The following is a 23,601-nucleotide window of genomic DNA, read 5'->3' as shown; positions in this document are numbered from 1 at the left end:
GTGGGCATGTTTATGATATGAGATTAAATACTATTTTTAGTATTTAAGTTCTAGAAGAAATATTTTGGGCTCATTGCAAAGAAATTTTAAACTCGTTTTCCGCTGTAATTAATTAACCCTAATCAAAGTGCATTGTAATAACGATTAGGAGCTAAGGGCCCCACACCCGGAGTGCCAAGTAAAAGCCGTAAACTAAAAGAATCCCGAGCTAAATGAGCAAGCGTTGAATCGAGAAATAAAATAGGTTTGATTGACTATCTTTTTTATATCTGCTATCTAGATAAGGCATTGCATTCTCCGGATAATTCGAATCGAAATAATTGGATGTCCAACTCGGGTCATTTGGAATCTGGGTTCTTTTACTTCATTTTTGTTTAATATGAATTTATTTTTTATCTCTCTTTTTTTTTAATCATTCCTTAAATCCCATAAATTATATGTAAAGTTTAATAAAAAAAATCAAAAATAGTTAATTAATAATTCGGTTATTGATTTTTGTTTTACTAAAACCTAAATCGAATCGAAATAAATGCTTTTTTTAAACTTCAAAATCGAACTAACAGAACCGAATTTTCAAATTAATTCGATTCAATCGATTAATTTAGTTTAACCAAATTCTCGCACATCCTTGCTTTTATGTTTTCATATTTAAGTATATCTTACCAATTATATTTTTTTTGACTAACATCAAATTTTATATACAAAACATTTCGAATGGAAAAAAAAAAATTCGTATTCGAATACTACCAAAAAATATAATTTGTAATAAGTAAATTAATCCTATATATCCACACGAAAATGCGGAATATCTACATTCAAAAAACAGGTTGAATATCTGCTTCAAAAAACAAACAAACAAAAAACGTGTGAAATTATATTCAAATGAAAGTTTTCTATTGAAAAAAATAAAAATAAAAAATAAAATAAAATAAAAGAATCCTTGTCCTTTTCGATTCTTTTATGTGGTGCTAATTAAAGAAATAAACAATGAAATAATCGTGTCAATTCCAACGTTCTCCATTGCTACAGAACACAAAAATGGTAATCAGCCCAACGGAGATGGCCATCATTGATCTTCAAATCACCTATAAATTCTTTCATAATTTTGGAAAATATACACCCAGTTATTGAAAGATACCTCCATATTTGACTTGGAAGATGCAGCATGTGAAATCTGCTGTTGTGCCCACAATTCGGTGCCATTTTCATGCTTGCGTTCGTAAAAGAATCACCCATCTCACCATTGTTTCATCTTCCAAATTGTCATGTTCTTCTGAAAGTAATGGTGTGAATCTTTCTTTATTTGCTATCAGAGAGAACTTGGCAGAAAAGACTTTGAAAAATGGGAGATTTCATCAAGAATTTGCTGAAAAAAGGAGTTATGATTCAGCCATGGGTGAGAGACGTTATTCGAGAAAGGAAAGAAGACATTTTTGGAGGAAATCGGTTTTTGGAACCAAGAAATTTAGAAGCATAATCTTGCTTAATGTCATCACCATCATCTATGGTAAGTTGGTCGAATTAAGCTATCAAAAAACAGTTTTTTTATGCTTATTTGAGACCCCGTTAATCACAAATTCTGATGAAGTTTGAATTTTATTTTATTTTTCTTGATATTGCAGCAAGTGACATAAGCATCGTAAAAGATGCTGAATCTTTCACTGATCCAGCATACTTCTCAGCCGTCCGATTTGTTCTGTCGACCATCCCATTTTTACCTTCCATTTTCCAAGCCAGGAACGATATTCAGACCCGTAATTCAGGATTAGAGTTGGGATTATGGGTTAGTTTAGGTTATCTGAGTGAGGCTCTTGGATTGCTTACCTCTGATGCAGGCCGTGCTTCGTTTATATCCTTGTTCACAGTAAGCTACTCTTTTGAGATATCTTCTTTAGACCCTTCAAATACTGCAAAGGTTGTCGAAATGCATAATTTCTGATAAATATTATGTCGGTGAATGATAAGGAATTAAGGCTAGCTGTTGCGAAATCGGACAGGTTATTGTAATCCCACTTCTGGAAAGTGTCTTTGGAGTAATTGTACCGGCTCGAACATGGTTTGGAATCCTCCTGTCTGTTCTTGGGATTTCCATGCTCGAATGCTGTGGATCGCCTCCGAATGTAAGGACTATTTTCACTTTTTTCACAGTGGATTTGCTTTGCAGTTTCTTGATTTGTTTCCTGCCTGGTTATTTTTTTGCCTCAGGTTGGGGATCTTTTCAACTTTTTAAGTGCTATATTCTTTGGCATTCATACGCTCCGCACGGAGCATATATCAAGGACAGTAGGAGAAGAGAAGTTCCCAGCACTTCTTGGATATGAGGTTTCTTGAGCAATATCATGCTTGAACTCGCTCTGTGTAGTTCTGTTTTAAGCTAACGCATGGTAGTAGGACTTTACAAGCTACGATTTTTTTTGCTTTAGGTTGCTGTTGTAGCTGTTCTATCCACAATATGGTGCCTAGTTACTGCAAACTTTGATCATAATCAAGATAGTGAAGGGATGTTGTGGACGTGGGAGTTGTTTTCCGATTGGATTTTTGCATTTCCATGGGTACCGGCACTTTATACTGGTGTATTCTCAACTGGGATCGGCTTATGGGGAGAGGTATTAACTGCAGATAAAACCAGATCATCTGTGCTGTTAATTAGTAATTCTGAAATGGTTGGTGATATATTTTGAACAGATTGCTGCAATGCGTGAGGTATCAGCAACAGAAACAGCAGTTATCTACGGTTTGGAGCCTGTTTGGGGTGCCGGATTTGCATGGTTTCTGCTGGGAGAAAGGTGGGAAGCTGCTGGATGGATTGGTGCTGCTCTCGTTCTGGGTAACATTTTTGTTTGCATTCATAAACAGCGAAAAGCTTCAAATTTTACAGCCCAAAGAACCAAGAATTTGAATGGTTTTTGTGTTTCTTGCAGGCGGAAGCTTAATGGTTCAAATGTTCGGAGCTGAAGTTGGTGAATCCGAAGAGGCTGCCGACAGCAAAAAAGCTTGTGAACTAGTGACAGCATCACACTATACTAATCACCAGAAAACAATGTCTCCTTCTCCGATTATGGCCACTAATCCGAACAACCTGATGGATATATTTAAGAAGTAAAACTCGAGCCCCTTCGAGAATTTTGCCTACAACAGAGTGCATCGTTTGGTAGCAGTGCCTGAATGTACATTTTAGACTCGGAGTTGAAATTAGTGTTGATGTATACAGGCTAATGCCTATGTATATTTGTACAGTTACAATATTTTCTCACTCCAGTTTGTTTGACAACATAATAAACAAGAGCTAATGTGACACTTTCATGTGGAAATTATAACTGCAATAAATTGACAATCACATTCTTGTTGAAGGCACAGTTGCTTACACCAAGATACAAGAGCAGCAGAAATGATCTTCATGCATCACTTGAGAAACGTTATCGATACCATTTATGACCAATTTTATTGCCAAGTATCGACAGAGAACTTAAAATACAGACATATTGGGACAACTTTGTGATACCATAGACTTAAAAGATTTGCATTACTTTTTCCTGGCAATAAACAAGCCCCACCTCTGCTCACCAGAGGCACTCCTAACAAGTTTAGCCTTCCAGCCTCCGACTATGTCATTGTAGTCTTCCTGCAGATAAGAATTCAATAAACAATCGACAGAGATTCAGTTTCTGTGACATAGATGGCAAGGATATACAAGAAAGTGTCACATCCAGAATCGATGAATGAGAAGAATGTACCTCTGAGAAGTCACGGATGAATGTTTCCTTACCCTTCTCTATCGTATCCAATTCCTTTTCCAGAACTTTTATAAACTGGAAACCAATAAACCAACACAAAGTTAAAGATAAATTCACTGAAAATACGTGTATGAAAGAGCTCGATCAGAAAGAGCTTGATGATCAAGCACCTGATTTGTACGATCCTCAGCCACGACTTCGTCAAAGCCTGCATCTCTAAGCATCTGCAAACACAGAAGCATGTTTAATTTATAATCATATGAATAAATGCCGATGGTTGACAATTCTTGGCTAAACCGAACCTGGTCATAGGTATGGACGTCGTGTAGATAATAGTCCCTTTGCTTGATATACTCCGAAAATTCAGCAGATGGGGTTCCAGCATGTCTGCAGTAATCACTTGTAAGAACTTTGCCTCCTGGCTTCAACCACTTGTAGAATGATCTGAATAGAGCAGGTTTGTCCTGAAAATAAAGCCGTGGTTTGCATATTAAGCGATCATAGGATATTTTTTAATTTCCAAGTCCTTTTTATGCATTAAGGAAAACGAAAAGCAAAATCAAAATCTCCATCCGTGGTTTGAGATTCAAATAGTAAGGATTTTACAACTCTTCTACGATGCTGATAGATTAAATTTCAAAAGATTTTTCTGACAAGGAATGGTCAATGCAACAGAACAATTAGGCACTTCAAAAAATGAAAAAGATCAAGTAAAATATGATGAAGGGAAAAAAAGGGAAAGATTAAGACATGGAATCTTAAATAAATCGAAAGAACTAGCTGTGGGAATTTAAAAGTTGGAAACTAACTTGGATATGTAGTATTGTGTCCCGACTGTAGATAACATCAAAAGTATCATCAGGGTAATCTTTCTTCATACAGTCAGCAACCTCGAATTCGACAGCACAGTTGAGACCAATTGCGCGTTCAAAAGCGAAAGAAATCATATTGATGGACAGATCAATGCCAACAACATGAACATCATACTTTTCAGCCATGTAGAAATCGCCTCCTCCAATGCCACATCCCACATCAAGGATTTTCTGGCCAGGCTGAAGATTAAGTTTATCAACGAACTCCCGCGTTGTGTCTGCACGAAAAGAATACAAGTAAATCTGAGAAGAGGAATGTATTTATATTGATAATTTAGCCAGAAACTCGACAAATACTCATGTTAACATACCAATGCCTCCCGTGCTAACAAATCCCGGTCCAAAGACACGCTCGTAACGCAATATGCCACTGGATTTATATTGCACAGTATCCAAGAACTTCTGGAATCCCCTGTCATTATCTGAGGCAACCTTTTGCCAAAGCCAGCAAATCTGGAAAACACAAATGCATTCCATGCGTCATACATAAACTTGGTTTCTTTTCATAACTTTTTCTAGCACCCAAATAGATATTACCTGATTCTGATTCTTTTTGTTTCTTACATATGCTCCGATGCATTTGAAACCAATAAGATCAAGTTCATATGTGTATCCAGAATCGTCAGATACATGGCATTCTTTAAACAGCTGCAAATTCCGAGCCGTAGAATCAAATTACTCACTTGCTTGTCGAATAAACAGGAAAACAAGCACATATTTTTCTCATATTAGAATTTCAAGTATGAAGCAAAAAGGGTTGTGTTTTAGAAGGCAACCTTAGTGTAAAACCGTGGTTCACGGTAGTGAGTCGGGTTATTCTTTCGCTTGTGGTCTCCAGACTGATGGAAACATGATTCTCTGAAAAATATGTGGCCACCTACTTTTAACCATTTGATCATCCTCTCAGCAAGTTTCTCAACCTACAAAACAATAAATTTCTCTTCCTGAGCAGTCAGTTAGCCTAAAAAAACTCAATAGAGAACACGAAGATCGTGTGGCCTTAAGAAGCCAAGTGATTATATTCAAATTAAATGAAGATTCAGAACCTTACCTCTTCATCCGAGAGATACATCAGCAGCCAATTTGTAAATATCAGGTCTAAAGATCCTTCAGGAAACTTCAAATCTGGGGATGTCACGTCAGCACACATAAACTTGACACCTTTATGGTTCCCATTGATTGTTTCATTCTGCAAACCATAAATCAAGGGGATTATTCACACAACTTCCAGGCAGTTTATTTATAACCATCCAACTTGAACATATAAATTTCATGGAACCTTCTTTATTGCACTTTCGATGAAGTCGAGAGCCACAAGTTCACCAGCCCTTTTAGCTATTTCACCGGTGAATCGACCAATACCAGCTCCCAGTTCTAGAACTGACTTTCCATCAAATGGTGGGAGCAGAGACAGCACCTGTGAAGATGTAAGAGAAAAATGAGTAGCAGAAACAAGGATTTAGTATGACAACTTAGTTAATCATCTCTACATGATACTATGCTCCATAGAAACTACACATATGCAAGAAAACACATCGGATTGAATGATGAATATGGCCACAAAATTTCCAAATTTATATCCAGAAGTTTAATGGACCAAGGAAAATTGGAAAACCAGGCCTGAACGCAGTTAAAAGGAAACATTTGTAACATAATTTCCAGTTAGAACAAATTTGATAATTTTTTTTATGATCCTTTTGTTCTTATTTGCACAAATCTACTTATTACAGGGAGGACATTTACTCCAAGAAGCAAACATTTTTCGTAGTAAAAGCTTGAGTTGATACCTCTCATAACTAGCTTCGATTTCTAATTTTTTGCTAAACATCGTATAATAACCATTACAAAAGGCAATAAGTACGAAGAAAAATCGTTTCTTGGACCAAATAGTGAAGTAGACTTCTTGTTTCATTTGTATTGAGTTCATAAGATTAACTGGAAACAGTATCAGAATCCTAGAAAAAAGTAAAGAAAATGAGAAGAAAGAAACGTTATATAAGAAACAACGCTTTATGTGTGAACTTTTTATGCAAGTAAAGTCATCATCCAAGATTCCAAAAGACCACAACTATTGCGGTGTATGAAAAGGAAAAGAAGATCCTAAGACCTCTCGCATCAATCAAATCTTAACTAAAATCCACTATTACAAACTATTTAAAATTATACCAGAAAAAGTCCTCTGATTTTGATGTAAAACCACGTAGAAACAAGCGACTAAATCGAAACTTCTGAAAGATAGAAAAGATCACATCTTTTAAGCTACATCACAAAACTCATAAACAAGAATCAAATTTTTCGAACAAAATAGTTCGTATTCATCGTACCATATACATGTGTATATATATGTATGTGTGTGTGTGTGTGTGTATTACCTCGGGCCTCTCTTCCTTATCCAGATCAGAGGCTTTAGAATCAAGCATCATAGACTCCACAGTCAAGTCCGCCGTGTGTTCAATCCAGTAACTCTTTTGAACCTCACGCTCTGTCTCTGTAAACAACACACCACATATATATAAAAACAATAACAAGAAACATTTGTTCTTATCCAGCATTTAAAATAAAACACATTAAAGATTCATAAATGTAAAATCCCGTGAACCTTGAACGGCTGCCATGGCGAAAGTACGATCAATTACTGAACACAAGGAACGAAAAAGAAACGTTTTTTTTTTTTTTTGGAGAAATGGGTCGCAAAGAAAGATGCTATACGATAATGGACGCGATCGCAGATCGATAAATCTGGTTAAACAAGACTAGAAACTCTCAATGGCGATTCGGCATCTTGAAAATGTCCTGGATCTTCGGTTATTATACCTCCCCTTTAGCTGCATTCGATGCAAGTTTTATTTGTATCTATTTATAGGCAAAAAAAACGGAAAAGATCCAAAGATACAAAGCTTGTGGACAACGAGAAAAGAGGTGTGCTGCGAGGCAATGGTGGCCGAGTACTCTGTTTTTGGGATGCAGTTATAGATGGTGAAGCGGCGAGGGGACAGTGCGAATCATGAATCTGGTGTCACCAATAATGGTGCAGTCCCACGAGCAGGGGTGGTACGGTAGTACCGAACTACGGTACCGTATACCGTACCGAAAATATCGATATGGAATTTTTTCATACCGATACTGATACCGAACATTCGGTATACCGAATTTTCGGTATGGAAAAATTTCATATCTGTACCGTACCAACACCGAAAATTTTGCCGGTATACCGAAAAAATGTAATACCGACATTTTTTCGGTATACCGAACTTAAATTAAAAAAATAATAATAATAAAAAATTATTTTCGGTATTTCGGTATATACCGAAATACCGAAAAAAAAAATATTTTATACCGATATCGATACCGAAAATTTCGGTACGGTATGATACCATACCGAAATGTTCGGTATAGCGATTTTTTCGGTAAGTTCGGTATTTTTTCGGTACGATTTTTCGATATTTCGGTATTTCGGTATTTTTTCCCACCCCTACCCACGAGTGGCCATTGAAGATTCGGGGTGAGTATTTTTTAAATCTCGGACATTTATTTTCGATTTTTATTTTATATAAAATAATAAATAGATTATTTTATTTTATTATAAAAACTACACGATTCATCAAATTTTTTATTTTACATCTAGATGATTAAATATATATCCACTTACACAAATATTAATAACATAACTTCGATATAATATAAACGCATATGTTATTTGATTGTTTTAAGTAGGATCTATTATATTATTGTTTATTCAATTATTTTGTTATGTTGCAATGTTTAATATTTGTATGTATATATATCATATGCTATTAATAGAGCAAGAGTCTATGTGTATAACTTTTTTGTGAAGCTATTTTCATAATTTAAATATTGTCATATTTTTCATTTTAAGGGAAAGTTGAAAATAATCGAAATCAACTAAAATTTAATACATATTATTAAAATATTTTATAATAAAATATTGTAAATATGTATAGAATATGTATTACCTGCAATGTGTGCTATCCCATTTTAAGTAAAAACTTGTGTGAAACGGTCTCACGGGTCGTATTTTGTGAGACAGATCTCTTATTTGTGTCATCTATGACATGATCAAGTGAAAATCGAACAGGACCGTTATTTTTTTTGTTGAGAGTATTACTTTTTATTGTGAATATCGGTAGGCTTGACCTGTCTCACAGATTAAAATTCATGAGACCGTCTCATAGATTAAAATTCATGAGACCGTCTCATAAGAAACATACTCCTCACTTTATATTAAACTTGAGGCACATATATCATCCGATTTCATCCTTTAATGTGACATCAACATCAAATTACATATATAACATATAAATATAAACATCAATTTTCATGGTTAAAGGGCAAATAGATAAAAAAAAAAAAATCAAAATTACACTCAGTCCACTATTTGATTGAATCAATTATCTATTCCGATTTAAAAATTACCTAGTGAACATCTTCCCATTCATATTGTTCACGTTTTTTCAAATCTTTAATTTTGATTCTTATAAAAAAATTAATTTTCATTTTTATAAAAAAAAAATTAGAAATACCACAAAACTTCTCCTTTTATACCTACGTACATGTGGCCCAACTCCATGCGAACATGTCATTACAAACTCAACATATCTAAGGTCATACTAGGTAGGAAGGAATGACGTGAGAATAGAATGAGTATTCTCATATTATTACTTATACTCATGTTTGGTAAGACATTAAACGGAAATGTTCGTTCAAATAGAACTGACTATTTTCATATTCATGCGAATGATCATTCTATTTATTTTGGATGAGAATGATCTTTTTCGCTCTCAATTATTATTTATTTTACAAAAAATTTATATTATTTATTTTAACTAATATATAATAATAAAAATAAAATGATGATAATTTAATTATGATATGTCATATAAGCTATATCATCACAATGGTCGGAAAAGATGTGTAACATAAACCTGTCGTGTTTGAATGATATGTCACCATCAGCTGCAATAACATTAAATGTTTTTCAGCAAAACATTTAATGTTCTCTTTGCTTGTGCAGCTTTGAATCTCGTTCTTTGAAGAGTTGCTGCTGAGCATCTTTTTGCGGGACTGGTGCATGACATAATTGACTTGTAGCGGTGCAAAACCATTGATTGTCCTGAGCCGGTCAGAGAATGTCTTTCATTAAGTGAGCAATTAATAGCTCTTTAATGAAGCGGTCGAAATCTGTCTTGGAGCAACCGGTTGGAATCTTCTAGCGATCGGAGCTCTTTTATTGCAAGCGGTTGAATAGTTAATGTTATACAAGATAAACAGAAGCTGTTTTCCTGAAACAGTTAGATGTTGATAGTTCATGTTATACAAGATAAACAGCAGCAGCTGTTTTCTTGAAACAGTTAGATGTTTTTGATTTTGTCAATCACTAAAACTTTAAGGTAATAATAATTTCTTGACACATTCTTCATAATATTACACATTTTAAATAAATGTTTCGCACGATTTTGTTAAGTCTCAGAAAAAAAACAAAAAACCCAAAAGAATAACATCACAAACTTACAGAAAAGCATATTGTAATGGATTTGAACGAAGAGATTTTGATTGAAATTTTCACATGGATGTCAGCATTGTGTCTACTAAAATTTGAGTTAATATCAAAATCTTTTGTTGAGATATTTCATACAGATAATTTCATTAAAGAACAATGTAGAAAGACAGAGCTTCGAAGGTATTCCAGTTTCTTCATACTGGTTAACTTCCCAGAGGATTTAACATTTACAAATTACTTGGAACTCCATTCTTTATATGAGAATTCCATTCTGTTTCCAATCATATTGGATAACATTTTAATATCTCTTGGAGAGCGGATTAAGATTTTTTCTTCTTATAATGGATTACTTTGTTGCGAAAGAGAAGGCCAAGATTCATTGATTTTGGTAAACCCCGGGATTAAAATATCTTTTGCGTGTCGAAACGCTTATGGTGGAATAAAACGAATATTGAAAGAATTTGTCTAGTGAAATTCCATGTACATAAAGTTTCAATTTGGGTCAGGTGTCAAGTTGGAAAGACAAAAACACATATTTGGAAGTTCATACTATTACACAAAAGGATTAAAGGAATGGGTGTCAAAAATTGCGAGAAAAATACCGTGACAGAATTTTCAGTGATAAAAAAGTAAAATTCTATTTTTCACCACAAGAAGATATATCTACGAATACAATTTATTTCATGAAAAGCGTTAACACTTGGACGACATGACTTCGGACATGCAAACATAGACTTATGCTGATTGGATTAAAATTTAATTGCACATTAATTATTTATACAAAAAATCCAAATTTTTGTATTACATAAATTCCAACTAATATCAAATATATTTTAGACATTTATTCAGAATGTTTCATCATTCAACCCTTTTCACAATTAAAAAAATTAAGAATTAGAAAAATCGGAAAATACAACTTTTTTTTTATAACAATGATTACATCCGTACTATCAAAATTTACGATGCTTTCCCGAAAATTGGATTTGCATGATTTGGGCTAATTTCGGTAAAGTGGATAAATAAAGCGGAAAATAACAAGGTGTTGCATACAATAATTATTTTTGAACCATCACCATTTATGACAAAAATTTATGTAAAACGATATCAAGGATCGTATTTTGTGAAACAAATATTTAATTTGGGTCATCCATTAAAAAGTATTACTTTTATGCTAAGAGTATTACTTTTTATTGTGAATATCGGTAGGATTGACCCTCTCACAGATAAAGATTCGTGAGACCGTCTCACAAGATACCTACTCACCATTCAATTATGTTTATAGTGGCTTTCCGACCTTTCAACTTCTGTGATAAAGATTACTCTCGATAAAGTAAAAATTTACATAATAAAATTGTACTCAATATATTATACATCCCTCAGTCTGCTCAAGAACATCATTATGCAGGCGAGGCGCCTGCTGGGCCTGCTCCATGAGCCTTACTATCCCCTCAAGTACTCGGATAGCGGGGTTCCCTGGTGGTGGTGGTGGTGGAGGGCCCCTGCCACCCTCAGGGATATCATTATGTCTGTCCGTCCTGGGCTCGCGTCTGGGAGGCATATCTGAATACAGTCTAATTAAAACGTAACCCATCATGCAATTAATCTAGTTTTGAAAATAATGAACTTTAAATCGTAAAAACAGTTAAACATAAGCAGTAAATCATCATAATGTGTAAATCATGAAAACATTCAGGTGATAACAATAATTTATTTAAAACATTTAAATCGTAAAAGCTTACAGACTTGAGGATTTGAAGACTGAGCCGCAGAAGCTGGTGGCGGCACAACCCTATACAGGACCCTTGCTCTGATACCAACTGAAACGTTTACCATTTTAAAAGTGCGGAAATATTTTTTTTAAAAAATCTCTCACTTTGAAAATAAATATTTAAATAAATCGCATGGATGAAATCCTACTTAAAAATATCATTTACAAATTATCATAACCAATTGCCAATAAAAATATAGCGGAGTAAAAACGAGTAAAATCCTAACATCAACAATAAAATAAAACAACGTATAAAATCCTCATATCCTCTCAAAAACATAAAATCAAAAACATGCGGAAAATCATAAGGTCCTCGAGTAGTTCGCCCACCAGGTCCGCTGACTCAGAGTCCAGCACCTCCAGTCTCCTCGACATCGAACTCACCTGCATCACACACGCCTAGTGAGTCTAGAAACTCAACACACATGTACCATAAATAACAAATACCTATACATAGCACACAGCAGTGAAAAATATCATATTCAACATATCTTTCATGAACTTTAAAAGTTTAATGTAAATGTGTCATATGCAATCGTGATGTGTCAAAACAGCTCATCGTTAATCATCATTCATCATTTATCATTCATCATTCAGTTCATTAGAGCTGGTTATCGTACATCATCATTTATGATGGATTCTATCATATATAGAACTGCGACACCCGGTGGCTGTCAGACATCAGTGACAAGATTACCCATCCAGTGTGTCTAGGCATCATCATAATCATTTACATATACATCTTAAACATTTACATATACTTCGATAGGCATAACTAATTCCATCATTCAAAACATCATCATTTACATCACTTATAAAAATCACGTGCAAATGCAATTTTCTTTAAATTCAAGCATGAAACATATATTTTCATAAGATCTTAAAAATCATGATCATGATTGTGACGTCTACTAATTTTTTAAAAGTGCGGAAATATTTCTTTTTTTTATAAAGCTCCCATTTTCCAAATATCATTTAAAATAATCGTCTTTATTTTACAATATAAATATCACAGTTTAAAATGTCCAACATCAAATGTAAACGTAAAGGAGTAAAAATCGTAATAGAAAAATATAACATTTAAAAAAATGATCTTAAATATTTGTCAGTAAAAATAGCGCAGTTTAAAATAACTCAACTCGTCTAAAATCATATGTAAACATAAACGTATAAAATTCTTAAAATCACCAACGTATGAAAATATTCATCTCTTCTCAATCTCATAAATCGTAATGCGGAAAACATGTGGTCCTCGGGTCGTGTCACCTTACCAGGTCTGCCTACTCAGAGTTCGACATCTCCAGTGTCCTCATCATTAAGCTCACCTGCATCACACACGCCTAGTGAGTCTAAAGACTCAACACACCTGCACCGTTAATAACAAGTACATATACCTAGCACACAGCAGTGAAAAATATCATACTCAACATATCTTTCATGAAATTAAAAGCATAATGTAAACGTGTTGTGTCAAATCATTTCATCTCATATCATCATATATGTAAACATATCTTTCATGAACTTTAAAAGCATGAACATCAACGTCTCGTGTAAAATCATGTCATGTCAAAGCATGTCATCTCATATCATCATATACGTAAACATATCTTTCATGAACTTTAAAAGCATGAACATCAACATCTCGTGTAAAATCATGTTGTGTCAAAGCATGTCATCTCATATCTTAAAAGCATGAACATCAACGTCTCGTGTAAAATCATGTCGTGACAAAGCATGTCATCTCATATCATCGTATAAGTAAACATTTTTTTATTGAATTCAGTTCATTAGCTGTGACTTTCGTATCATCATTTCAGTCGATGGATCCATCTACGTGTAACCACAGTACTGGGCGACGGGGACACCAGCGACACTCTCACCCGTCAACTGGGCCTCGGCCTATCATATCATCATATCATGTCAATGAAAATACGATCGTCGAGCTCCCTCTGGGGCCTTCTCCCGTAAACGGGCTCCCTCTGGGGGCCTTTTCCCTCACGATATCTCCAATCATATCATCATGTCATCGTGTCATCGTATTAGTCACAACTAAATCACTTCCTTCAAAACGTGTTATCATATTCATCACTTAATAAAACATGCATATACGTAATTTTTCCTTTAAACCAAGCATGCAACGTATTTATCGTAATTACATAAAAATCCTGAACGTGATGCATAAACATTTAAATCATGATAAAATGTGCTCAGGGCGCTTCCAGGACCAAAATCTCACTCCGGGTGCAAAATGACCATTTTGCCCCTGGAAACCCAAAAATTACCGTTTTGTCCATAGACGTAAAATTTCACCTTTTTGACATTTTCTTAATTCCATTGACTCTAACATGTCCCAAATAATTATTTAAGTCTACACGAATTTTTCCATATTTTTATTTGGCTTAAATCGATGACTTTTAAATTTATTTTTAACTATAACATATTAATGCATTTTAATCCCGAATTAAACCAAACCTTAGCATAAAATTCCCAATTTAAAAACTCTGAATTCTAATAATTATTTGAGCTTAAATATAATTTCTCATAATTTTATTAAGCTGAAATCTAGGCGTTTCAATTAATCCTTTAATTAACGTTTCGTGCGGTGACTAAATCCCGGATAAATTCCAAAACTCATTATTTTGATCCGAAGCTTACCAAACTCTTAAAAATATACCAAAACATATTTATAAGTATTCCTAGACTTAAACTCGAGCTCATTTCGTAACTTAACCAAATTGTTTTAAAACTTGAACTATAGTCCCGATTTTAACCCGAAAGGAACCGAAATTTAACCAAAACTTTCCCAACTTTTTACCATACTTTCAACGCATCCTAACAGCTCCTAGACCACTCCTTCCAGCCCCCAAAGACCCACGAAAACAGCCCCAATAACCGCTGGAAATTTCCAGCAGCTCCCTTCGAACCCTAAGCCTCATACTTTCCAATAATACACTCCTAGCCTTCAACCAGCGGTTCCAGCCACGAACCTACCTCCCCTTGACCATCTTGGGACCCTACTTGACACCTTAGACTCACGGCCCCAGCCCCATACAAGCTGCACAAAGCCCACGACCGCTAGACACCAAGGAGCACAACTGCAACCATTTCATCACCCACTAGCTCGATCGCGCTTGGGGGCTGTTCCAGCAGGTGCCGAGCCCTTCCAGGCCCTGTCTCAGACCCATCAGGGTCTAGTCCATGGCACGGTTGAGTCCTTGCACTGCTGGTCGAACCCTTGCACGCAATCTTCCCCAAAGCCGAACCAAAATGAGACACCACACTAGATCTACACCAATCTTCAACCAGCACCGACTCCAGCCTGATTTCCCTCTATATTATGACATGTCTCGGTCCTAAACACCAGCAACCGACAGTCCCCTTGCACAGCAACAAGAAAATCGTGAGGATTGAAGCACAAAAATGCAATGTTCACATGAAACCCGAAAATCTTACTCACACATGGTTGGATCGAAAGTTTCACAACAAATAAACATAATACAGCATGTATATAACGTGTATGATGCAGCAATAAAAGTACATGGCGTGCCTTGGTGTTATTCAAACGAAAACTTGAAGTATTCCACGTCGGGAAGGCGCCGGGGAGCGGGGAAGAAGACTTGTTGCAAGAAGAATGAAGCACCGAAGCTTTCAGCTGGAATTCTCGTGAAAATGGATGATAAAGGAGAGGAGTGTCGGCTGGTGGGTGCATAATTAAGTTTTGTGGATCCTTAGGTATTTATTAAATAGTTAATTAATAGATAATGGGCTCTAAATTGCTAATTAAGAGTTTCAAAAGAATTTTAAGTCCAATAAGCTTAAAATTAGGCACATTAAATCCAAACATACTCCCGAAAAATATTTCGTGTTGAAAAGTTTTTGAAAATAGTAGTCGAACCCTCAAAAAATTCCCTGATTCGCTAAAATTTGCGTATCGGGTAAAAATAAAATCATGGGGGTAAAAATACCCAATAAATCCCATTTTTGCAAAACACACTTAAAAACACCTTAAATTAATTAATAAAAATTAAACTTGTAATAAAATAATTTTCCTGATAATTCTCTTGTCCCCGTTCCTCGTTCGAGCTCTAAATGCTACTTAAAAAAAATCTAATACATGAACTTATAAAATGTATGGAATAAATTATACCATGCATGAATTATGCATAAAATGCATAAAAATAATTAAACAGAAATTAATGAAATAAAAATGCATTTAAAACTTTAAAACAATTTAATAAAATACCAAAGAAATTTAATAACTTGCATGTATGTGGTTGACGTGGACCTTCAGACTTTCGGAACGTTACAATATTCCTTCCTTAAATTGAATTTCGTCCCCGAAATTCGCTTATCCTTGATAATCAAAAAGTTTAAATTTAGTTCTATTATCTCAATAATCGACGCTTCCGCTGTGCTACTCTGATAAAATAAGTGTAAGTTGTCCTTATGTCTCTTCAGTCCTAATTAAATTGCCTACCAAAATCCTCGTTTGTGAATCTCAACTTATAACGACCCATGATAACCTATTTTCATTTTTCTATAACCTCAAATTTCAACTTTTCTTAAATTTCCCAATATTAAAAATGACAGTACGAATATTTTTGTGTCTTACTTTTCTAATATTATACCTATAATGTTCATTGACCTATTACATTTGTATTTATGCAGTTTGACCTAAGAAACCTTAGCACCAAAATTACTGATCGACTTCTATCCTCTGTAATACACTTAAAAATTAAACCTTATTTCAATCACATAATAATATTAGCCTAAGATCCTTGAATCAAATCTTGTCTTATGACACCAAACTTACGTCACTTAATTATTTAAGAATACATCCCAAATACTAAATTGTTGCAAATCTTAAATTTCGAGTAGTGATAATCCACAACACCCAAAATATACAATATCAATCTTCTACCTAAATAATAAAATCATTATAGCACCAATTACATGCTTAAACTATTATCTTCCCAATTGCAATATAGTCGAGGTCCTAAAACCCTTGGACTTTCCTCGTTGGAACAAATGTCGCATTATTACGTATCCTTAATGCTTAATTAATATTAGCATATAAAACTTAATAAGTTATCCCATGATAGCATTAGACTAACTTCAATAAATCAACTTCACTTATACCACATAGAATTCTAGAATTTCCATATTAAAGTTTTAGATTTCTTCTCGGTAAAAATCTTAATATTTGTTTATTGGCAACCTATGTTGAACACAACTAATTACCTTTTGTTTTTATTTTACCCAAAATTTTCGTATGAACATCTATCTCTAAACTTGAAATTCAAGCTTACGCATCCCAAATGATAATAGATAACATAATTTCCACACACATAATCGCTAGTTCCCAAGTTTCTTAATGACTTCCAAGAATTCTCAAGACAAGATGTCTACCTCAATTCTTACATGCGTCTATCAAATAACCTAACCATCAATCATACCCAACTTTCTAGAAAAATTTAAATTCCAACAAAGGTATAATCTTAACTGTTAAGATCATGATTAAAACTTATGACACATCAAACTTAAGTTCCCAAAAATTTTGCTAACTCAATGTTTATTCTTATAACTTAATCTAACCGATTAACTTTACCTTAAACCGTCATCATTTTAAATTCTCAATTTGCCACAATATTATTTCACCAACGCTTAAATTTTCAAGCACAATATTGATTTATCTTACAATGTCCTTGATTACCATTCCTTATAACACTATGACTCAGATGTTTCAAGGTTCTAAATATCCCTTCAAGCCTAAATCATCGAAAATTCATATCCTTTAAACCATTCGATTCTCACTTACTTCTGAACTAGTTCCCCCAAATTTCTTAAAAATTGTAAACTTGATTTTTACTTTCCTCAAATATTATCCAATTTGTCCTAAAGTTCTAAAATTCCACAATTACCCATAAGTTCTTGGCGTTCCTAATTCCATTTTATAGGTTTCTCGTAATATAAAGTTCAATAATTTTAAGCTTATTAGACCCAAAATCAATCCACATAACTTCGAATAATTACTGATTTTACCCAAGTGTTCCTCAAAAGTTCTAATTTAATCCTTAAAAATTTCGAGATTGGCAACTTGGCCCTTAAAGTTCTCGAAAATTACATTCTTGGCCCTACAACTCTTCGAAATTTGTATTTTGATCCCCATAAAATTTTCCATTTGGCCTCATTAAACCTTAAAATTCTCAAAACTAAAAATTTAATCTCAAAGTTTGATAAATTCGAAATAGTCCCTTAGAATTTTATTATTGCACTTAGGTCCTCAAATTATTGGTTAATACAGTTAGGTCCTTAAAATTCTCAATCCATGCAATTCAATCCTTAGGTCCCATTTGGTAGAGCATGCATCCTAAATAAATTCTACGGTTTTATACTTCCAAAGATCGTCGTAGTTTTCGAATCATTAATCCTTACATGGAATCCTCAAAAATTAATTCAACTAGCAACCACGAACCATCAGTAATTTCTTAGAAATTCTACAAGTCCCAAAATCATTCATAATATTCAAGATTAACTTATGACCCATAAGGAGGACATCAGTACTACTGACCTAAAAATCAATGTAGTCAAATCATTAGCAACATCTCCTAAAGCCCAATATTCGAATTCTTAGACACGTCCAATTCCAAACGTAACCAACATGCAATTTAATCTGGTTTTTTTTAAAAAACAACAAATCCTTAAATCATTAAAGCAGTTAAACATATACCGTAGATCATTATAAAGCGTAAATCATGTTAACATGCAGGTGATAAGATCAAATCATTTAAAACATTTAAATCATAAAAGCTTACAGACTTGAGGCTTGAAGACTGAGCTGCAGAAACTGGCGGTGGCACAATCCTATACAGGACCCTTGCTCTGATACCAACTGTGACGTCTACTAATTTTTTAAAAGTGCGAAAATATTTTTTTTTATAAAGCTCCCATTTTCCAAATATCATTTAAAATAATCGTCTTTATTTTACAATAAAAATATCACAGTTTAAAATGACCAACATCAAACGTAAACGTAAAGGAGTAAAAATCGTAATAGAAAAATATAACATTTAAAAAAATGATCTTAAATATTTGTCAGTAAAAATAGCGCAGTTTAAAATAACCCAACTCGTCTAAAATCATACGTAAACATAAACGTATAAAATTCTTAAAATAATCAACGTATGAAAATATTCATCTCATCTCAATCTCATAAATCGTAATGCGGAAAACATGTGGTCCTCGGGTCGTGTCACCTTACCAGGTCTGCCTACTCAGAGTTCGACATCTCCAGTGTCCTCATCATTAAGCTCACCTGCATCACACACGCCTAGTGAGTCTAAAGACTCAACACACCTGCACCGTTAATAACAAGTACATATACCTAGCACACAGCAGTGAAAAATATCATACTCAACATATCTTTCATGAAATTAAAAGCATAATGTAAACGTGTTGTGTCAAATCATGTCATCTCATATCATCATATATGTAAACATATCTTTCATGAACTTTAAAAGCATGAACATCAACGTCTCGTGTAAAATCATGTCGTGTCAAAGTATGTCATCTCATATCATCATATACGTAAACATATCTTTCATGAACTTTAAAAGCATGAACATCAACGTCTCGTGTAAAATCATGTCGTGTCAAAGCATGTCATCTCATATCATCATATACGTAAACATATCTTTCATGAACTTTAAAAGCATGAACATCAACGTCTCGTATAAAATCATGTCGTGACAAAGCATGTCATCTCATATCATCGTATAAGTAAACATTTTCTTTTTTATTGAATTCAGTTCATTAGTTGTGACTTTCGTATCATCATGTCAGTCGATGAATCCATCTACGTGTAACCACAGTACTTTCGGACGGATCGAGAGGATGACATGTCTAACACTGACCTGACTTCCTCAGGATTCACCTCGATCTCCCGATCACTAACGACAAAACCCAAAAAATTACCACTCTTCACGCCAAATATACACTTGGATGGATTGAGCATGATCCCATAATGCATGAGAGTATCAAAAGTCTCCTCCAAATCAGGAATAAAGCAAGAAGACTCTCGAGACTTGTCCAAGATATCATCAACATACACCTCCACATTCCTCTCCAATTGCTTCTCAAATACTCTGTTCATCATACGCTGATATGTAGCCCCAGAATTCTTTAACCCGAAAGGCATAACCACATAACAGAATGTGCCTCTCGATGTAATGAAGCTGGCTTTATCTTGATGACTCTTGGCAATGGGAATTTGATGATACCCCTGGTAAGCATCCCTGAAACTGAGTAATTCATATCCAGAGATGGAATCCACCAACTGATCAATCATGGGCAAGGGATAATGGTCTTTGGGGCAAGCCTTGTTGAGATCTCTAAAATCAACACACATCCTCGACTTCTTTCCGCCTTTGGTACCAACACTACATTCGAGAGCCATGTAGGAAATTGTATTTCCCGAATGTGATCGGCCTGCAATAAATCTTGAACATGTACATCAATTATTTTGTCCTTTTTAGGACCAAAGTGTCTCTTTTTATGCCTAATAGGTTGAGATCCCGGGAGAATGTTCAGATTATGCTCAGTTATCAGGGGTGAAATCCCGATCAATTCCTGTTGAGACCAGGCAAAAACATTAATATGAGATTTAAACAGTTTAATAAGCTGACCCGGGTAGATAAGTCGAGATCTCGAGCCATCCGAATCTCCATGCCTGACCCAATCTCCACCACTTCCTACTCCTCCTTCGCTACAAAATGAACATCATCCTTCTTCACTACTCTATCGTCCTCCTTATCTCCGCTCACTCTCTTCTCCTCCCTCCTCGCCTTTCTTAGATCCACCCTGACTACTTCCAGGTAACACTTCCGGGAAGAGGGCTGAACTCCCCAGACTTCTCCTACTTGTTTCCCACTGGAAATTTTATTTTCTGATGGTATATGGATGCTACGGCCTTCAGTTTATTCATGGCTGGCCGCCCCAGGATAATGTTATATGATGACGGGACATCCACAACAGTGAAAGTGGTCATGAAAGTCTTCTTCAATTCCCTGGTGCCCAGAGTCAAGGGCAAGATAATCTCTCTCTCCGGATATACAGCATGGCCAACAAAGCCAAAAAGTGCTGTTTCCACTGTCTCCAACTGGTACCCTTACAAATCCATCTGTATGAGGACTTCTTTGAAAATAACATTTACAGAACTGTCCGAATTAACAAAAACTCTCATGATGTCATAATTTGTTATCCGGGCTTGGATTATCAGAGCGTCATTATGGGAAGACCGACGCCCTTAAGATCCTCCGGACCAAAGCTAATAACCGCCTCACTCCTCCTCACTCCTTCAACCTCCATACAATCTCTCTTACTCCTCAACTTCCAAGCCCTATTGGAACCACCATTGGTAGAACCTCCAGAGATCATTTTTATTACCCCCAAGGCGGGGGCGAGGCCTTCTTTCTCTCGGGCTCCTGATTTCTCCTCCCACTAGGGGCACCTCTAAAGTTCTCCTGGGCACTGGGTCCAGGCTGCCGAGTTGTCCAGGGTGGCAATCTCGGCCTTTTATTTGGTGGATTATGTTCCAGGACAACATGTGAGACATAATCTCTCTTCCGCATCCGGCAGTCTACTGTGTTATGAAAACATACTTTATGAAGGGTACAATATCCCTTCTTCTCGGGCCTAGCAGACTGTGGAGTGCAATTCAGATCTTGCGATCTTTCTGCACTACATTCTTCTGCTTCTCGATCGCGGGCCATCTTTAAAGGCGGATTTTGAGAAAAATGCCCAGGATTGCCCCCTACCCTTTTTCCTCGGGTCTGGCCACCCGGTCACCCCTCTCTCTCTTCAAAATCTCCATCTTCTGCTTCTTTGCCTCCTCCATATTAATATATTTTTTCGTCTGGGCCAAAATATCTTCAAAATCCTCGGGCGTCTTCTTGGTCAACGATCGAAAAATTCCCCCTCCCTTAGGCCCTGAGTGAATGCAGTAGTTTTGGTCTCGGAGGCATAGGAGGGAACATCCAAAGCAACACGATTAAATCTTTGGATGTAAGCCCTCAAACTTTCTTCTGGGCTCTGCTTTACTTCAAAAAGACTAAAAGCAGTCATTTTGTACTTCATGCTGCTGCTGAAGTGATGTAAAAACACCTTTTGCAAATCCTCAAAAGATCGAATGCTCTTAGTGGACAATCCTTCAAACCACTTCTGGGCCAAGTCCACCAGAGTAGTTAAGAACACCTTACACTTACTTCGATCCCCATAGCAATGCAGCATGACCATGTTCTCAAACCAGGCCAAATGCTCCTCAGGGTCAACACTGTCAGCATAATCCTTGATTTTTCCAGATTTAAATGTCCGGGCAGAGGTTCCCGGACAATGACGTCAACAAAAGGGCATCCTTTAGTGACAACCCGAGCATGATTCCGACTCTTCATTTGACACTCCAAGATCCTCATCTTCTGCCCCAATTCTTCCGACTCCTCGGCCACAGTAGGAAACTTAGAACCGGCACTAGACTCTCTCTCCTCCATTCTCACTTTCTCTTCCCTCACCTCTTGCTCTCGCTCCTGCTCCCCTTCAGGCTGCGTAGCATGATGAGAAGGGGCCTTTCTTGCTACAGCCTTCTCCACTGCATCGGAGATAATCCGAGCCAAATCCTCCGGTGACAAAGTAATAACAAGTGGAGGTCCTGTGGACGGAGGACCACTGTAAATGCCCGTATTTCGTATTCATAATTTTGCGGAATTATTAAAATTTTTCTAAATAAATAAATAACTTGCCCAATTTATAAAATAAACATGTAAATAATTTTAACTTTGAAATAACAGTGGAAGTCAACATTGTATTTCAAACAAAAATTTAAAAACAATCCAACATGTTAAAATCGAGTTTGAATTATAAAAGGTGCATAAAATAAATCATGAGGTCCTTGGGTTTACTACTGCTGCCACAAGATTGCTCACTGGTCTACGCCCTCCGTCTCGACCTCATCAGTACCTACAACAATCAAGTTTAGTGAGTCTAAAGACTCAACCTGTATATATCGTGAATAACAAGTAAATATATCATAAAATCGCATGCAACGTAAAAATTAAAGTATCGTAAAGCGTATGGTGAAAATCGTATCATGAATAATTATATCTACGTGCATATCTGAAAATCATACGTAAAAGCTTTGCTCAATAGAGCTCTGTCATATCATATCATAATTTTCTGGTATAGATAATGTTTCTAAGCAAGTGGCCCATAACATAACGTGAGCGTCTGATCAGACTAAACCACAGTGTACTGGGCGGTAGAGATCAATCACAGCCCTTGGACTGGATTTCCATACCCATACATAATCATAAACCGGTCGTAAGTCACCGGGCGGAGATCCAGTGAGTTATCGTGGGGCAGCAGTAGTAAACCCGAGGACCTCATGTTTTAGTTTATGCATCTTTTATCATTCAAAATCAGTTTTAATACGTTGGATTATTTTTAAATTGTTGCTTGAAAATTTTATTTACTTCCGCTGTTATTTTAAAGTTAAAATTATTTACATGTTTATTTTATAAATGAGGCAAGATAATTATTTATTTAGAAAATTTTTAATAATTCCGTTAAAATATGAATACGAAATACGGGCCTTTACAGTTGGTATCAGAGCCGACCTCTCTTAGTACGGTGTGGTTCGGGGACGAACCAAGCGGAAGC

General features: G+C 35.5%; 2 protein-coding genes and 1 long non-coding RNA gene across 6 annotated transcripts; 1 reads left to right on the top strand and 2 right to left on the bottom strand.

Annotated features, from left to right (window-relative positions):
* The first annotated feature begins 1,003 nt into the window (after positions 1-1,003).
* Positions 1,004-3,311, top strand: LOC142529065 (uncharacterized). The gene is made up of 7 exons (XM_075634450.1): positions 1,004-1,507; positions 1,623-1,864; positions 1,998-2,120; positions 2,206-2,322; positions 2,424-2,606; positions 2,686-2,827; positions 2,922-3,311. Exons 1-7 carry the CDS (start codon positions 1,159-1,161, stop codon positions 3,101-3,103), a joined length of 1,338 nt encoding a protein of 445 aa, XP_075490565.1. The 5' UTR covers positions 1,004-1,158; the 3' UTR covers positions 3,104-3,311.
* A 7-nt stretch (positions 3,312-3,318) lies between these two features.
* Positions 3,319-7,634, bottom strand: LOC142529064 (phosphoethanolamine N-methyltransferase 1-like). Of its 3 annotated transcripts, none has more exons than XM_075634448.1 (12): positions 7,206-7,634; positions 6,979-7,094; positions 5,886-6,023; positions 5,658-5,795; positions 5,383-5,526; positions 5,144-5,254; positions 4,918-5,059; positions 4,544-4,824; positions 4,037-4,198; positions 3,905-3,958; positions 3,735-3,809; positions 3,319-3,622 (listed from the first exon to the last, which is right to left on the bottom strand). In XM_075634448.1, the coding sequence occupies exons 1-12, from the start codon at positions 7,219-7,221 to the stop codon at positions 3,524-3,526; spliced, it is 1,476 nt and encodes a 491-aa protein (XP_075490563.1). In that variant the 5' UTR covers positions 7,222-7,634; the 3' UTR covers positions 3,319-3,523. The 3 variants fall into 3 exon arrangements, with proteins under 3 accessions (XP_075490563.1, XP_075490564.1, XP_075490561.1); XM_075634449.1 differs by having other exon boundaries at positions 6,979-7,088; XM_075634446.1 differs by having other exon boundaries at positions 7,368-7,634.
* Positions 7,635-11,444: 3,810 nt separating this feature from the next.
* Positions 11,445-15,590, bottom strand: LOC142529308 (uncharacterized). Of its 2 annotated transcripts, none has more exons than XR_012815881.1 (3): positions 15,440-15,590; positions 13,164-13,217; positions 11,445-11,684 (listed from the first exon to the last, which is right to left on the bottom strand). It is a non-coding gene; the product is annotated as an uncharacterized LOC142529308 (long non-coding RNA). The 2 variants fall into 2 exon arrangements; XR_012815880.1 differs by lacking the exon at positions 11,445-11,684 and adding an exon at positions 11,722-12,276.
* Positions 15,591-23,601: the final 8,011 nt, after the last annotated feature.

The sequence above is a fragment of the Primulina tabacum genome, chromosome 16, assembly GCF_025594145.1.
Source record: "Primulina tabacum isolate GXHZ01 chromosome 16, ASM2559414v2, whole genome shotgun sequence".
Classification (NCBI taxonomy): domain Eukaryota; kingdom Viridiplantae; phylum Streptophyta; class Magnoliopsida; order Lamiales; family Gesneriaceae; genus Primulina; species Primulina tabacum.
The sequence above is the reverse complement of the archived record's forward strand: the minus strand, read 5'-3'. Positions and strand labels throughout refer to the sequence as shown.

Coding starts and splice junctions, on each gene's coding strand:
- LOC142529065 (XM_075634450.1), top strand. CDS start 1,159: ATGCAGCATGTGAAATCTGCTGTTGTGCCCACAATTCGGTGCCATTTT. Junction 1,508..1,622: donor TGTCATCACCATCATCTATG/GTAAGTTGGTCG, acceptor TTGATATTGCAG/CAAGTGACATAAGCATCGTA. Junction 2,323..2,423: donor CAGCACTTCTTGGATATGAG/GTTTCTTGAGCA, acceptor TTTTTGCTTTAG/GTTGCTGTTGTAGCTGTTCT.
- LOC142529064 (XM_075634446.1), bottom strand. CDS start 7,437: ATGCAGCTAAAGGGGAGGTATAATAACCGAAGATCCAGGACATTTTCA. Junction 4,199..4,543: donor ACACAATACTACATATCCAA/GTTAGTTTCCAA, acceptor CTTTATTTTCAG/GACAAACCTGCTCTATTCAG. Junction 3,959..4,036: donor ACGTCCATACCTATGACCAG/GTTCGGTTTAGC, acceptor CTGTGTTTGCAG/ATGCTTAGAGATGCAGGCTT.